This window comes from Pleurodeles waltl, chromosome 1_2 (genome assembly GCF_031143425.1).
Source record: "Pleurodeles waltl isolate 20211129_DDA chromosome 1_2, aPleWal1.hap1.20221129, whole genome shotgun sequence".
NCBI classification, from domain to species: domain Eukaryota; kingdom Metazoa; phylum Chordata; class Amphibia; order Caudata; family Salamandridae; genus Pleurodeles; species Pleurodeles waltl.
The window spans coordinates 114,635,343-114,649,109 of NC_090437.1; the positions used below are offsets into that span (position 1 = coordinate 114,635,343).

The window sequence follows — 13,767 nt, forward strand, 5'->3', positions numbered from 1 at the left end:
ATTAACACCGCGGCTCTCAGAAGCGGCTTCTGAGAGCCGCGTTGAAAGTTTAATTAGAGAGAATGCCGTGCGTGTTTCAGCGCGGCATTCTCTCTAATTAAACCTTCTGACCGGCTCACAGAGACCTCGGGGTGTTCCCTGGGGTCTCTGAGAGCCGATCGCTAGCCGCCAAAGTGCGACAATAGTTTAAAAATGTTTAGTAATGGCGCGTGGGCGCCATTACTAAGCATTTTTAAATGCATTTTTTTTTTTTTTTTTTTTTAAAAGGAGTAATGGCTCGTGGCCATGGTCTGTGGGGCCCTGACCACGCGCGCTAGGGCCCTAGGGCCCATACAAATATATAAATTAAAAAATAAAATGAATAGCGTTTTGGGGGCCTTGGGATTGGGGCCCCCAAGGTCCCTTAGGGTAGCATTTTTTTTTTTTAAATACAAATATGAGGGCCCTGAGCACCAGGCTCAGAGACCCCAGGTCTCCATGGGACATATATATATGTGGCAAGTGTGACCAGGGGTTTAGGAGACCCTGAAGTCTAGAACATTTTAAAAATAGAAAATCACATAAATTAAAAAAAAAAAAAAAAAGCTGTTGAAATAAATAAAAAATAATAATGATTAAAAAATAACTATCCCTGGTAAGGAGCCTCAGACCCCTCAAGTACCCCACACCACTCACCGTAGTTCAGGATGGCATTGGATCTGATGTTGTTGCCCTGAAAAACCCAGGACCTCACACATGTTGCATCCACATCCGGCCATTTTCTTTTTTTTTTTAAAACAAAGACTGTGTGGTGTTGGAACTGGCTCAGCTTGGAGTTTAGACTGAGCTCCACCCCCCCCCCACACATGGTTCACAGCCTTGTTCAGCTAAGGTGAAAACCAGGCATGGCTCCTAGGATCCGGTTTCCTGGCTATGTCTTATAGAGACAATCTTAGAGCTCGTATTATGCAAGAGCGCCACCATGTGGAATTTGTTTATTAAACCGTGTATAGTTTTTGAGAAAAGTTTTACAGTTGTCAATATGTATTTATACTTACAGAACATAGGGATTCAACAATTTGAATCTTGATATATATATATATGTGTATATATATATATATATTTTTTTTTTTTTTTTCTCAAAATTTAAAAAAAAAAAAAAAGAATTTTCAACACTCGGTGTGCTTTTATAAAGGGTTCTGACCTAGAAGATGAATTGTGGGGTGCTTAAAGGCAAATCTGTCTCTCTTGTACACAGGACTGTCAAGAGTCTGGGGAATCCCATGTGGAAATGGAGACCGTGCAGCAAGGTGAGTTACAGGCCATAGGTCGTTCTGAACTACGTTGTCAGGAATGCTATTTTTTTATTTTACTGCTAATGGGAACCCTTGTGTTTGCATAGGTTATGATGCCGAACTCCGGTGTGCGATTGCCTCTCTCCAACAAATCCTTCATGTTCAAGATGGGTCAAACACCGTGTCACAGGATAACGTTTCTGCAGGTATATATTAGGGTTCTTTTTGTAACCCCTCTGAAAACCTACCAGGCCCAACAATCAGACCTATATATGGCCATCTCAGTGAGTTCGTATAGTCTATGTATTATATTGTAAGTGTAACATTATTTTTTTAATGTTTTTTATCCCGAGGGGTCCCTTATGGAAGAAACGATCCGGAATTTGGATGCAAAGCTTAAAAGCCAGCCCCGCAAAAGGAAGGCCCCTGGGTCTAAGGACGGCCCGCCTATTAAGAAGGGCTCCTCAAGCCGAAAAACCCAAGGTGAGTTTTAGAAAAATGTAGAGTCTGGTGTATACAGTCCTTAGTGTGTCTAAACGTCTTTCACACCCATCAGTATAGCAGTTATAACTAGCCCTAATATGTATTTTGCTATCTTTACATCCTAGAATCATCACCCCAGAGCTCCGGAGACGCTGGCCCTCAGCCTAAGCAGCGGATGTCGTCTTTAAAGGTCTGCACTGGGACTGTTCAAAACCCCGCAGCATCATTGGTACTCGTGAACCACTTGTGGTTCTAAAAATTCTGGACCCATGTAATCTGCTTTGCCACAGCAGTACGATTTTAGTATCAAAAGACCGATAATGACTAGTACACTAAGCATGAGCATTTTCGCTCAATTCCAGCAGCGTTTTCACCTCGAAATCGCCATTTTCGTCCTGCACTCGTGAATCCCATTTTTTAAAGTTGCCCTCACATAGGCTTATAATACAGTCGGATTTGATTCCAAGGACACGTACACCTTGATTGACTTTTCTCTGACCTGGGCAAGCTGGAACCATTGCCTCAGGCCAAACATGTTTGGTCGGTCCCTCTCCCAGTGGCCGAATCAGATAGCATCAAGGCACACCATGCCATAAAACCCTTATTATCGCTCACACACCCTGCCTAATCTTACTCCCACCTGCACCTGCTCTTTTCTTCTTCTTACTTTACGAGGGGGAGGTGCCCGTTTTTATTGGGGGTCCACACTTATCTGATGTGAAATTCTAGGCCTTGCCGGGTAATTTATTATGGGTTGGATGACATGAAATATGAGGTTTCATCATGACACTGTTTTTTTCCTTTGTAGTGAAGACATGTGAATGACCAACCAAAATGTCAAGAATGTTTGCCTGAAGCTTAAAAAACTGTATATAAGGAAACCTGATTTTGCATTGACACACAGTCTCCTGAGAACATACAAGTCGTGCTGTTGTACTTCTAGGACGCTTGTCAATTGGTTGCAGCCAATAAATTCGATCTTTTACTTCACCTAGAAGACTCTGAGTTTCTGTAGTCTGAATCAGGAAAGTACCCGAGGTCTTTGGGTGTACCCTGGCACCGCTGGGTTACCGGATCAGTACCGGTTCTGAAAAACCCAGTACCTCAGTTGGCGCCCAACGTGGGGCGATTCCAGCGGTACCGGTCCAAGCCTAAGGTTCGTGAGGAGCTTCGTGTGAAAATTCTGGAGGAAGGCCGCCACTTCATCGACCCCTGCATGTCGACGTGGTCCGAAAGTCTTTGCTGCGAGGTTCCCCGCTTCCCGACGGCTACGAAGGACTGCTGCCCTGGCTATCGCCCTGATTTGGACCCTTGATTTTTGGTAGAGCGAAACGATAAGACGAGTCTTCTGGTGACGTCATTGATATTTTCAGTTAAGTATAAGTGGAGCGTCTCCCAGTCCTTAGTTGGACACTTGGTTTGGTCCTTAGTTGGACACTTGGTTTGGTCCTTAAGTTGGACATTTGGTTTGGTATCCCTTCGGGATCACTTTGATTTGGAACTTGCAAGTACCAAAGCCGAAGGACTCGTGTATTCACGAGACTATCGTAAACGATAATCCTTTGAAGTTTGAAGCTAGACTAGTGAGCGAAGATGCCTGGTCTTAGCAGACTTGGAAATTTGTTTTGTCTTGGTTGTAAAAGGGACTCCCGGTTGGAGGACTCATGTCCGGTTCCTCCGATTGGAACTCCAACTTATGAACTATATGTGAAGCACGGAGTAGGCCCCATCACATATAATGAAGTATGGATCCGTTACACCAGAAAAGATGGTGTTTTAAAATGGCCCCAAAATGGTAGCTTTGACACAGAAATCTTAGATAACCTCGAAGTTAGACTTTTTAAGAAGAAAGCCCGGCCGGCAATGTTTGATTCTTTCCGCTTATGGCGTAAGGAAGCCAAGCAAAAGGAAATTAAATTAGCTAAGAAAAATAAGAGAGAAAAAGGTATTTCGATTATGCAAGCTGCTATACAGTTTAAAGATAACGAAGCAGAACAGTTGAATGAGCAGTTGCATAGGCAACACAAAATGACAGTAGATAAATGCTATCCAGTTTTGTCGCCTCTTCAGCAAGATGCAGCAAAAGACTCTGAAAAAGATCCCCTAATGTCGCATTTGCTAAGTTCGCCACCACCCTATGCGCAGAATGCAACGGCACCTCCGCAACCTCTAGTTGCACAACCAGTGGTTGCATTGCCTCCTGCTCCTCCCCAGCACCCACCAGCTATTCTTCAGTTGGTTCCTATTCCTCCGGTGCAGCCTTCTCAAGGGCCACCGGCTTTGACATCTGCTCTGCCTTTACTTCCTACAACTTTGACTACTATAGCGACTACCACTCCTGGTATTGTTTCTGACACTGCTTCTGTCTCTGCCTTGTCTCATTCTGTTTTTCCTCCTGTTCATTTGTCACCCTCTCCCTCTATCCGTCAGAGAATGACAAACACTGCGACTAGTCTTTTATCCCCTCTCTTTGGGTCATTAGCTACGACCCCAGTTACAGAGCGTAAGCAATTGCGTAGCCAATTGCCTGATGGTATGGAGAAAGAGACACTGAATTATTTGGCGCATAAATGGGTTACTGAACCAGCGAGATATGAACTAGAGTCTGTTATGGATGTCTTCCATCAGTGGGAAGAACCGAAACAGAGATACGTTTTTGAGAAAATGTGTACTTTTCTTTCTGAGGATTTAGAGGAAAATGGTTTGGAGCCCAATCCGCCTAAGTTGTGTCGTGTACGGTTTGATTTTTCGACAGGTTTGATTGTGGGTTCAGATGTCGAGAAAGCAGTTGCGACGTTATTCTCGTTTAGGACTGAAGGTGTTTCCAGGTTATTGTTTAAATATGATTCTTCTGCTAAAAAGAAAGGGAAACAGTACCCCATGAGAGAAGTTCCCCCACAGTGGAGGGAAGGGGACCCAAATGCTAATCCACCTGTCCTGCCTCACTTCCAGCGTGTATGGGTACACGTTCCATGGAAGCGAGCTGAAGTTTTAGCCCTTAAGCAGACATTGCCTGATCCCCGTAACAATCCTACAGGGTATTACAAGGAATTGTCACAGACTGCGGGGTCTTGCATTATGAATTTAGCGGACATAGACATGTTGTTTGGGAATGTTGTTCCACAGCCTTTATGGGGAAAGATTCGCCATGCAGACCATGCTCAAGAATTAGGTGACACATGGGCTAATGTTGCTGCTGCAGATGCCCGACAAATTGGTGGTGCTAAACCTGAGCCTTTAGTGACAGAACTTCCTGGTAGAATTATTGATTACATGAAAACTATAATGCCTGCGATGCGTGTAAACTGGGATAAATTGTCTGCATGTAAGCAAAAGAAAGAAGAAACGGTATCAGATTTCTTCACCAGGTTTGAAGAAACGTTTGTGGACCACAGTGGTCAAGATATGAGCACGGAAGGTGGTCAACGTTTGTTCGTCGATAAATTTGTGCATAATCTGCTTCCTGAGTTGTGTAAAAAGTTAAATGATTCAGAAAGTTCTTGGGCAGTTTCCTCTTCAGCGCAGATATTGGCTACTGCACAATACTACGAAAATAGAGATAAAGATGAGAGAGATAGAGTAGAGAAGAAAACAAAAGATTTGAAAACGAAGGTTCTGTTACAACAAGCGTACCCGCCACATGGTGGTCAGAATAGTGGTGCACAGAACAACTATGAGAATAACTATCAGCCCCAACCGTTTCAGAGAAACTCGCAAAGAGCCGAGTATGCTCAACCACGTATCCCAGTAGGTCCCAATCAGTGTTCATATTGCAAGGAAGAGGGTCATTTCAAGTATAGTTGCCCTGCTTTGCTGCAGCGCGCAAATGGTACTTCCGGTTTAAGAGGTCGAGGTGTTCCACAAGCACCTAGAGGAAGAGGACGTGGATATGTTCCCCAGAACGCGCGCCCATTCCTCCCTCAAAATTCAATGAACAGATTTGATCAACAGGTTAATGCATCCGGTAGGACGGCTCAGTACTATACTGATGATTACTATACAGAGGGTGAGCATTTGGACAGTAATGATTGCTAGGACAGCCATAGACAAAGAGAGGGAGTTGTTTCAGTTCCAGTAGATCAGAGTGGGCCTTATGTTGAGGTGATTGCATCAGGTGTGTCAGAACCTTTTCTGTTGGATACTGGTGCTACCAAGAGTTCTATTATGCACTCAAAACTCCCTGGCGCACCTTTGTCTGGCGAAACAAATGTATCAGTAGGTTTTTCCGGCGCCCCAGTTAGAAATCCGATTTCTAACCCTATATCTCTTTCTGTTGGACCTTGTAAATTTGAAACACCCCTTATTTTGACGACAGGTTGTGGCGAGAACTTGTTAGGATTAGATTTGTTAAAAAGATTGTATGCGACATTGTATTGCTCTCCTTCTGGAGTGCAACTCACATTGGGTAAGAAAGTGGTTTCACCAATGTATTTGTCAAAGGACAGATTTCCACCAGAATTTTCGTCTCTTCCTAATACTCTTTGGGCTACTGAACCTAATGATGTAGGTCTTTTGGAAATTCAGCCATATGTGATAACATTAAAAGCCAATGTTAAAATGCCACGTATTCCCCAATACAAGATCTCTAGTGAGGGGGAAAAAGCGTTGATGGCAATTATTCGTGATCTGATTGAGAAGGATGTAATTGAAGAGACAAGAGGCAACGTTTGCAATAGTCCTGTTTTGCCTGTCTTGAAGCATACTGACCCTACTCAGCCACCTGTTTATAGGTTTGTAATTGATCTTAGACAGGTGAACAAAATAGTTGTGCCACAGTTTCCAGTCGTGCCCGATATCACTGCATTGTTGACAATGATTCCGGCTTCAGCCACTTGGTTCTCAGTAATAGACCTGAAGAATGCTTTCTTCAGCATTCTTATTGCAGAAGAGAGCAGGGACATTTTTGGCTTCAATTTGGGAGGACGAAGCTTCAGATTTAAGAGAGCTCCTCAAGGCTATTGTGAAAGTCCATTCATCTATAGTCAGGCTTTGAAAGCACAACTTGACACTCTTATGTTACCTGATGGCGCCACTCTCATTCAATATGTCGATGATTTGCTAGTTGCCGCAGATACTAAGGAGATCTGCAAAGAAGCAACATTGTCATTATTGCGTTGTTTGTCTGATTTACACCACAAAGTGTCCCTTTCAAAGTTACAGTATTGTCAAAAAGAAGTGACCTATTTAGGTCATCTCTTTTCGAAGGAGGGAAGGCAACTGACCCCAGAGAGAATCAGGGCTGTTGCAGCAATGAGTGTGCCAAGAACACAAAGAGAAGTGCGTGCTTTCTTGGGTATTACATCATATTGCAGACAATGGATACCTAATTTTTCGTTAATAGCCAAACCCTTGGTGGCATTAACTTGTAAAGATATACCGAATCCCGTCCCATGGTCTGAAGATTGTCAGAAAAGTTTTGTCGAATTACGTGATGCATTATGTTCAGCTCCTGTGTTGGGTACCCCCAACTACAGCAAGCCTTTTACATTGTATGTCCATGAGAAAGAAGGTTGTGCGTTAGCAGTTTTGACACAACAGTTTGGAGACAGGGAGCGTCCATGCGCCTATTTCTCTTCAACCTTAGACCCAGTAGCTAAGGCACTACCGAGCTGCTTAAGAGCGGCAGCGGCAGCTGCTGTTTCTATCCGCCAGTCTACTGGTTTAGTGATGAATAACACATTAATCGTAATGGTTCCACATGCAGTGGACACGTTGTTAAACAGAACCAAGACACAGGATTTAACTAGTGCTCGATTGTCAGGTTACGAGTTGACATTGTTAGCAAGCCATGTACATATAAAAAGATGCACTACACTTAACCCAGCTACGTTATTGCCAATTGTGACGGAGTTAGATACTTCTGAACAACATGATTGTCTCCGTAGAACAGAAGAAGAAACGAAAGGGAGAATAGACCTTCTGGACACTCCCATTGCAAAGAGTGATGGTACTTTGTGGGTGGATGGTTCGTGCTTTAAGCTCCCGAATGGTGACACGACTGCGGCGTATGCTGTGACAACTTTGGGTACGATTGTTGAAGCTGCACGTATCCCACATAATTCAGCCCAAGCAGCTGAGTTAATAGCCCTAACAAGAGCATGTACAGTATCAAAAGGAATGAAAGTGACTATCTATACCGATAGCCAATATGCGTTTGGTGTGGCCCATAATTTTGGGCGTTTGTGGAAGGAACGTGGGTTCCTGACCTCGCATGGAACTAAAATACAGCATGGTCAGTTGGTAAATGAGCTCCTTGATTCACTTACTTTACCGTTGCAAGTTGCGATTGTGAAGTGTAGCGCACATAAAAAGGTGACTGATGATGTTGGTCGTGGGAATGCATTTGCTGATGAGGTCGCAAAAGAAACGGCAAGGAATGTGATGAGCCGAATGTATGTCGCGGGCCCTGCAAGATGGATTGGTGATGTTGGAATGTGTGAAGACACGATAGAAAGCGTGAAATCGATTCAAGCTGAAGCCACAGAGAGAGAATTGAGTGTGTGGAGAGAAAGTACGGGTAAATTGGATGCAAATGGTTGTTGGGTTGAGTTGTCAGAACATCAAAGATGGTTGCTACCCGATGCGTATGTGCTTGCAGTAGTTACAATGGCTCATGGAATGGCTCACATCAGTGTGAAAGGGATTTGTAAGTTGTTGGCCCCAGTATGTCAAAATGCAGGAATTCCCAAGTGCGCAGAAAATGTGGTTAGAAATTGCATGGTATGCCTGAAACACAACCCTGGTAGAGGAACCCCAACTCCAGCTGGTCATTTTGCATCTCCTACGTATCCGTTTGAGGTTTTGCAGCTAGATTTCATCCACATGGAGAGGTGCAACAACTTAAAATATGTACTCGTTGTTGTTTGTGCCTTTTCAAGATGGGTGGAAGCCTATCCCCTAAAAGACAATACTGCGCTATCCACAGCCAAAGCCCTTGTGAAAGAGTTCTTCCCTAGATTCGGAATGCCGAGAATGATCTGGAGTGACAATGGAAGTGAATTTGTGGGTCAAGTGATAAAGAAAGTATGCGAAGGGCTAGGCATCAACCAAAAATTTCACGCTGCAAATCACCCCCAATCAGCTGGATTAGTGGAGTGCTATAACGGCACTCTAAAGCTAAAATTGGCCAAGATACAAGCGAGCTCTGGTCTCAAATGGCCTGACGCTCTACCCTTAGCACTCCTATCAACCAGAATGACTGTGCATTCACGAGTGAAACTTAGTCCTTACGAAATAGTCTTTGGCCGCCCGGCCAATATATGGGGAGTGCTTAGGCCCAAGAAGTTTAGCGAGATAGAGCATCCTGTCTTGCTTGACTATCTGTATGAATTGACAGCTAAATTGCGTGTCTTACATCAACAGGTCCACGACACCTTGCCTCCGGTCTCTGAATCTCCAGGTCATCCCATTGAGCCTGGATCCTGGGTTTTAATAAAGAACTTTCAGCGAACCAAAAACTAGCAGCCCAGGTGGACCGGACCGCACCTCGTTCTTCTCTCCACAAGATCAGCTGTTCGAGTAGAAGGGAAGAAACACTGGATCCATGGGACCCATTGCAAAAGGGTACCCCTACCTCTGCCATGTGACCGGTGGGTCCAGGAAGGTGTCGCCGACTCAGAGACTGAAACCGTGCCACGTTTTCTGCCTTTCAGCGATGCACGAATAAAAGGAACACTCACTGAGAAAGAAAGTGATGACATTTTACAATCAGCAGTATCACCGTCAGTTCGATTGGACACTACAGAACCTGAACTCCTTTTTCAGGACCACACGATACCTGGGACTAACCGTTATAATCTACGACCAAGAATAAAGGACAAATAAAATAGTTTACTTTTCTTCTCTTTAGCAAAGTTCTCCAATATGGAAAATTATTTTTGAATGACTTTTTGCTTTTTGTATTTTTTTTGAACCTCCATCCGGGTTCGGCTGTAGGATCGTGGCTGAAAAGACTTAGGGGGGTAGCCTGTGGACACAAGGTCTACAGGTCTGGTTTGTTCTAGGGCGGCCTGGAACATTCAGAACACTCCTAAGTGAAGTAAACCAACCGCCACGAACGGCAACGGTTAGAGGATGGAATCTTTCCAAAATGGAGAACATGTTGAAAGACTGAGTTTCAAGAAGAGAATATGTGAAACGATAACCAGGAAACGGTTTTTGCTGCTGTGCATTTTTATGTTATTTAGTATACTTATGTTTTTTATAGGATATATTTTATTCTGTTTTAACGTGATATTGGCACCCACTACCTCGTCTGCACCTCCTCCTTCCACTGTTTCCCCACATTCTTTTCAGCTCCTCCCTAAACATGAATCTGCTAGGAGACTAGAGTTCATTAATAACTCCTTCATCCAGCTTTTGCACCAACACCAACTAGTGATAAATACAACTAACTGTTGGGTGTGTGGCCTTATGCCTCACACAGCAGATAAAGGTATCCCTTATCTGATCCTGCCTTTCAGCCACAATGGTTCCGTGTGGGCATTCAGAACGATATTCATCTATGCACACTACCCCCTACGTTTTGCGGAAGACAACCCTAAGAAAAATGCTTTAGTTAAAGGTATCATAGACATGATGAAGGACAATATCTCCTACGAGACTATCCCCAGAGATGAGACGATGGCATATATAGGATGGAACATGACCGGAAATGAAGCCACAATGAATGAGAAACAGCAAGCTAAGATATCTTCCCTGATTTGGGTTGTACCCCATCAGGGTCACCTGTGTCTGCAAGGTACTGGCAAGAATCCCAGAGCTCAGCTAGGGGAAAGCGTCTGCACTGAGACATATGTCTTCGCATCTCAGACCTCCCCTCCGCTCTTGGCAGCTAAGGGCACCTATTTCATCTGCCATGATAGAGCCTTTACATGGTTGCCCCCTGACTTTTCGGGCACATGCTTCGTTTCGTTCCTGTTGCCTCCTACCTACACAGCAGCGGCAGATTACCACAAGACAAGGATAGTTAGAGGCGTCTTCAGTGAAGAAGACACTGCAGGACAAGAATTTGGGGACTTCGTAAAGGGTTTTCTGCCGTTCTGGGGACAAATAAGCAACAGCAGGAGCATAAGGCAATTGATAAGAGTGGTTGAATCCACCGTGGCTGAAACCGCTGGTGCCCTTGGTAACTTGACTGCTGAGCTCCAGTCGGATCGTCTTATGACCCTTCAGAACAGGGTCACATTAGATGTCATCCTTGCAGACCGGGGTGGAGTATGTACATTGATCCAGTCGAGTTGCTGTATTTTTGTCCCAGATAATGCTCCAACAGTATACCAGGCCATCTCCAAACTGCATAGAATTTCCGAATCTATTCATTTAGATAAAGGAGATTGGTCATTAATGGGATGGCTCTGGGAACTGATATCAGCATGGGGATGGAAGATTCTGATGGTCATTGGGATGATCTTGGCCATTCTTTTTCTGTTCTGTCTATGCGTGCAGTGTGCTCCTGCGATATGTGGCCTCTGTGTTACATCATGCATAAGGAAACCTGCACCAAGAGACGAGCTAAATACTAGGATGATGTTACAGCAACATCTCAACGACTTTAGAAACATAGACCTGGACTCAGATTAGCATGAGAATAGGTTTATTGCCTATGTAAGGGCAAAAGGAGGGTTTGTGGTTCTAAAAATTCTGGACCCATGTAATTTACTTTGCCACAACAGTACGATTTTAGTATCAAAAGACCGATAATGACTAGTACACTAAGCATGAGCATTTTCGCTCAATTCCAGCAGCGTTTTCACCTCGAAATCGCCATTTTCGTCCTGCACTCGTGAATCCAATTTTTTAAAGTTGCCCTCACATAGGCTTATAATACAGTCGGATTTGATTCCAAGGACACGTACACCTTGATTGACTTTTCTCTGACCTGGGCAAGCTGGAACCATTGCCTCAGGCCAAACCTGTTTGGTCAGTCCGTCTCCCAGTGGCCGAATCAGATAGCATCAAGGCACACCATGCCATAAAACCCTTATTATCGCTCACACACCCTGCCTAATCTTACTCCCACCTGCACCTGCTCTTTTCTTCTTCTTACTTTACGAGGGGGAGGTGCCCGTTTTTATTGGGGGTCCACACTTATCTGATGTGAAATTCTAGGCCTTGCCGGGTAATTTATTATGGGTTGGATGACATGAAATATGAGGTTTCATCATGACACTGTTTTTTTCCTTTGTAGTGAAGACATGTGAATGACCAACCAAAATGTCAAGAATGTTTGCCTGAAGCTTAAAAAACTGTATATAAGGAAACCTGATTTTGCATTGACACACAGTCTCCTGAGAACATACAAGTCGTGCTGTTGTACTTCTAGGACGCTTGTCAATTGGTTGCAGCCAATAAATTCGATCTTTTACTTCACCTAGAAGACTCTGAGTTTCTGTAGTCTGAATCAGGAAAGTACCCGAGGTCTTTGGGTGTACCCTGGCACTGCTGGGTTACCGGATCAGTACCGGTTCTGAAAAACCCAGTACCTCACACTCCGAACACCAAGACCTACCCTGCAACCCCTCTACAGCCACCGATCATGGTCCAGGTACAACTCTTAACGGCACCACACCATCCGTCATAAAGGGAATACCTAGTACAGCGAACACTTCTGCAACAACTATCCCGGGGATGGGGCATGGACAAACGGGCATTATCGTTCTTACATCACCAAAAGCCCAACTGTTTGTACCGTGTGAGGTCTCTGGAGGGTCCCCAAAACAGTGCAGCAGTCCTAAAATAAATCGGCTGTCCTTAAAGAGTCGTAGGAAGAAGTTCCAGACCCCTGAGCTACAATCTGGACCTTTAGACCTGTCTTTTAAAAATGTTGTTAAGGTACAACCGGTTCCACCTAGGTCCCAGAGTTCTAATACCGGGGTGTCAGGCCTCGCCCTAGCCCCTACAGGGTGTACAACTATCCCCTCCGTGTTATATGACTCGTCATTGGAAAATGATTACCCTGCAGAGGATCCTTACTCCCACTGTATAGGACTTCTTAAGGCTCTAGCTGGTACTACCCAAAGTTCTGAAGCCCCGGCATCCCCTTGTGATACTTCTAAGATGATCCCCTCAGGGTTACAATCAGTAGGGTCTCAATCAGTAACACCCAGCCACAGCACTGCCTCTACATCAGCGGCCATCCGTTATTGCGATAAACATTTAACCTCCCCATGTCTGATGTCCCCCGATACACCCCCGGGGGCATACGACCCCACCAGTCCTACGCCAAGTGCCTGTGCGCAGTGGTCTTCACCATCCTCATCAATATACCCCGACAGCAGTATAGGGTGTAGCGGAACGCAAAATCAGAGTTTTGGAACACCCTCGAGCGATGATCAGGGCTCTCAAACTCCCGGGTGTTCACACTGGAACCCTGTTTTTACGTCCCGCTCTGGTCCATCAACAGTGAGTGGGGGTGATAACTCCAGCCACTGTCCTATAACCGGGGTGGCTCAGGGAGTTGGCAATCATACCTCTAATGTCATAAGTACTGGCCTTGAAACCAACCTTTCAAATCGTACTAGAGTTCTAGACAGCTACATTAAAGAAATCCATCAGTCGTTCAGACAATTAAAATGCCAACTCTGTCTAAAAACTTTAAAACTGTGTAAGAACTACGGTAATATAGCGGCATCCAGAGCTAGCATAAAGGCTTTAAAACAGCTGATGGCTCGGTGTAGAAACACAATGGCCCAAACTTGCGCTTCAACAGTTACAGCCATGGCTAACATACCATCATGACTAGGCGCGCGTACATACACGGGGAATGTTAGAGCTACATTTACCAGTACAATGGGCCGTAGGTCTAAATATGAAAAGAAGCCACAGCACCTGCTTAGTAGAGCTCTAAGAGTTTTACGAGCGTTCAATATTCAAATGTCATGTCAACCCCCAAAACCAACACCCATAAGACCTCAAAATATAGAGTTAGGAGGTGCTGATGGTCTTTACAGGCCCTCTGGGGGTGACGGTCCGAGCAGTCTCAGCCTTAAGCAGTCTGAAGGAGACCCAT

At 44.7% G+C, this 13,767-nt stretch overlaps 1 protein-coding gene across 4 annotated transcripts in view; it reads left to right on the forward strand.

Moving 5' to 3' along the window:
- The window catches only part of LOC138297412 (endogenous retrovirus group PABLB member 1 Env polyprotein-like), a 33,826-nt gene extending 21,767 nt beyond the window's left edge, over positions 1–12,059 (forward strand). For 2 of the 4 annotated variants that reach the window (XM_069236779.1, XM_069236787.1), the window contains exons 2-6: positions 1,238–1,289; positions 1,382–1,480; positions 1,628–1,757; positions 1,883–1,947; positions 9,120–12,059. In XM_069236779.1, coding sequence (XP_069092880.1) covers positions 9,831–11,339 — 1,509 coding nt within the window. In that variant the 5' untranslated portion in view covers positions 1,238–1,289; positions 1,382–1,480; positions 1,628–1,757; positions 1,883–1,947; positions 9,120–9,830 and the 3' untranslated portion in view covers positions 11,340–12,059. Of the gene's footprint in view, positions 1–1,237; positions 1,290–1,381; positions 1,481–1,627; positions 1,758–1,882; positions 1,948–2,565; positions 2,965–9,119 lie in introns of those variants that run through there. The other 2 variants (XM_069236795.1, XM_069236781.1) reach the window with 2 other exon arrangements.
- Positions 12,060–13,767: the final 1,708 nt, after the last annotated feature.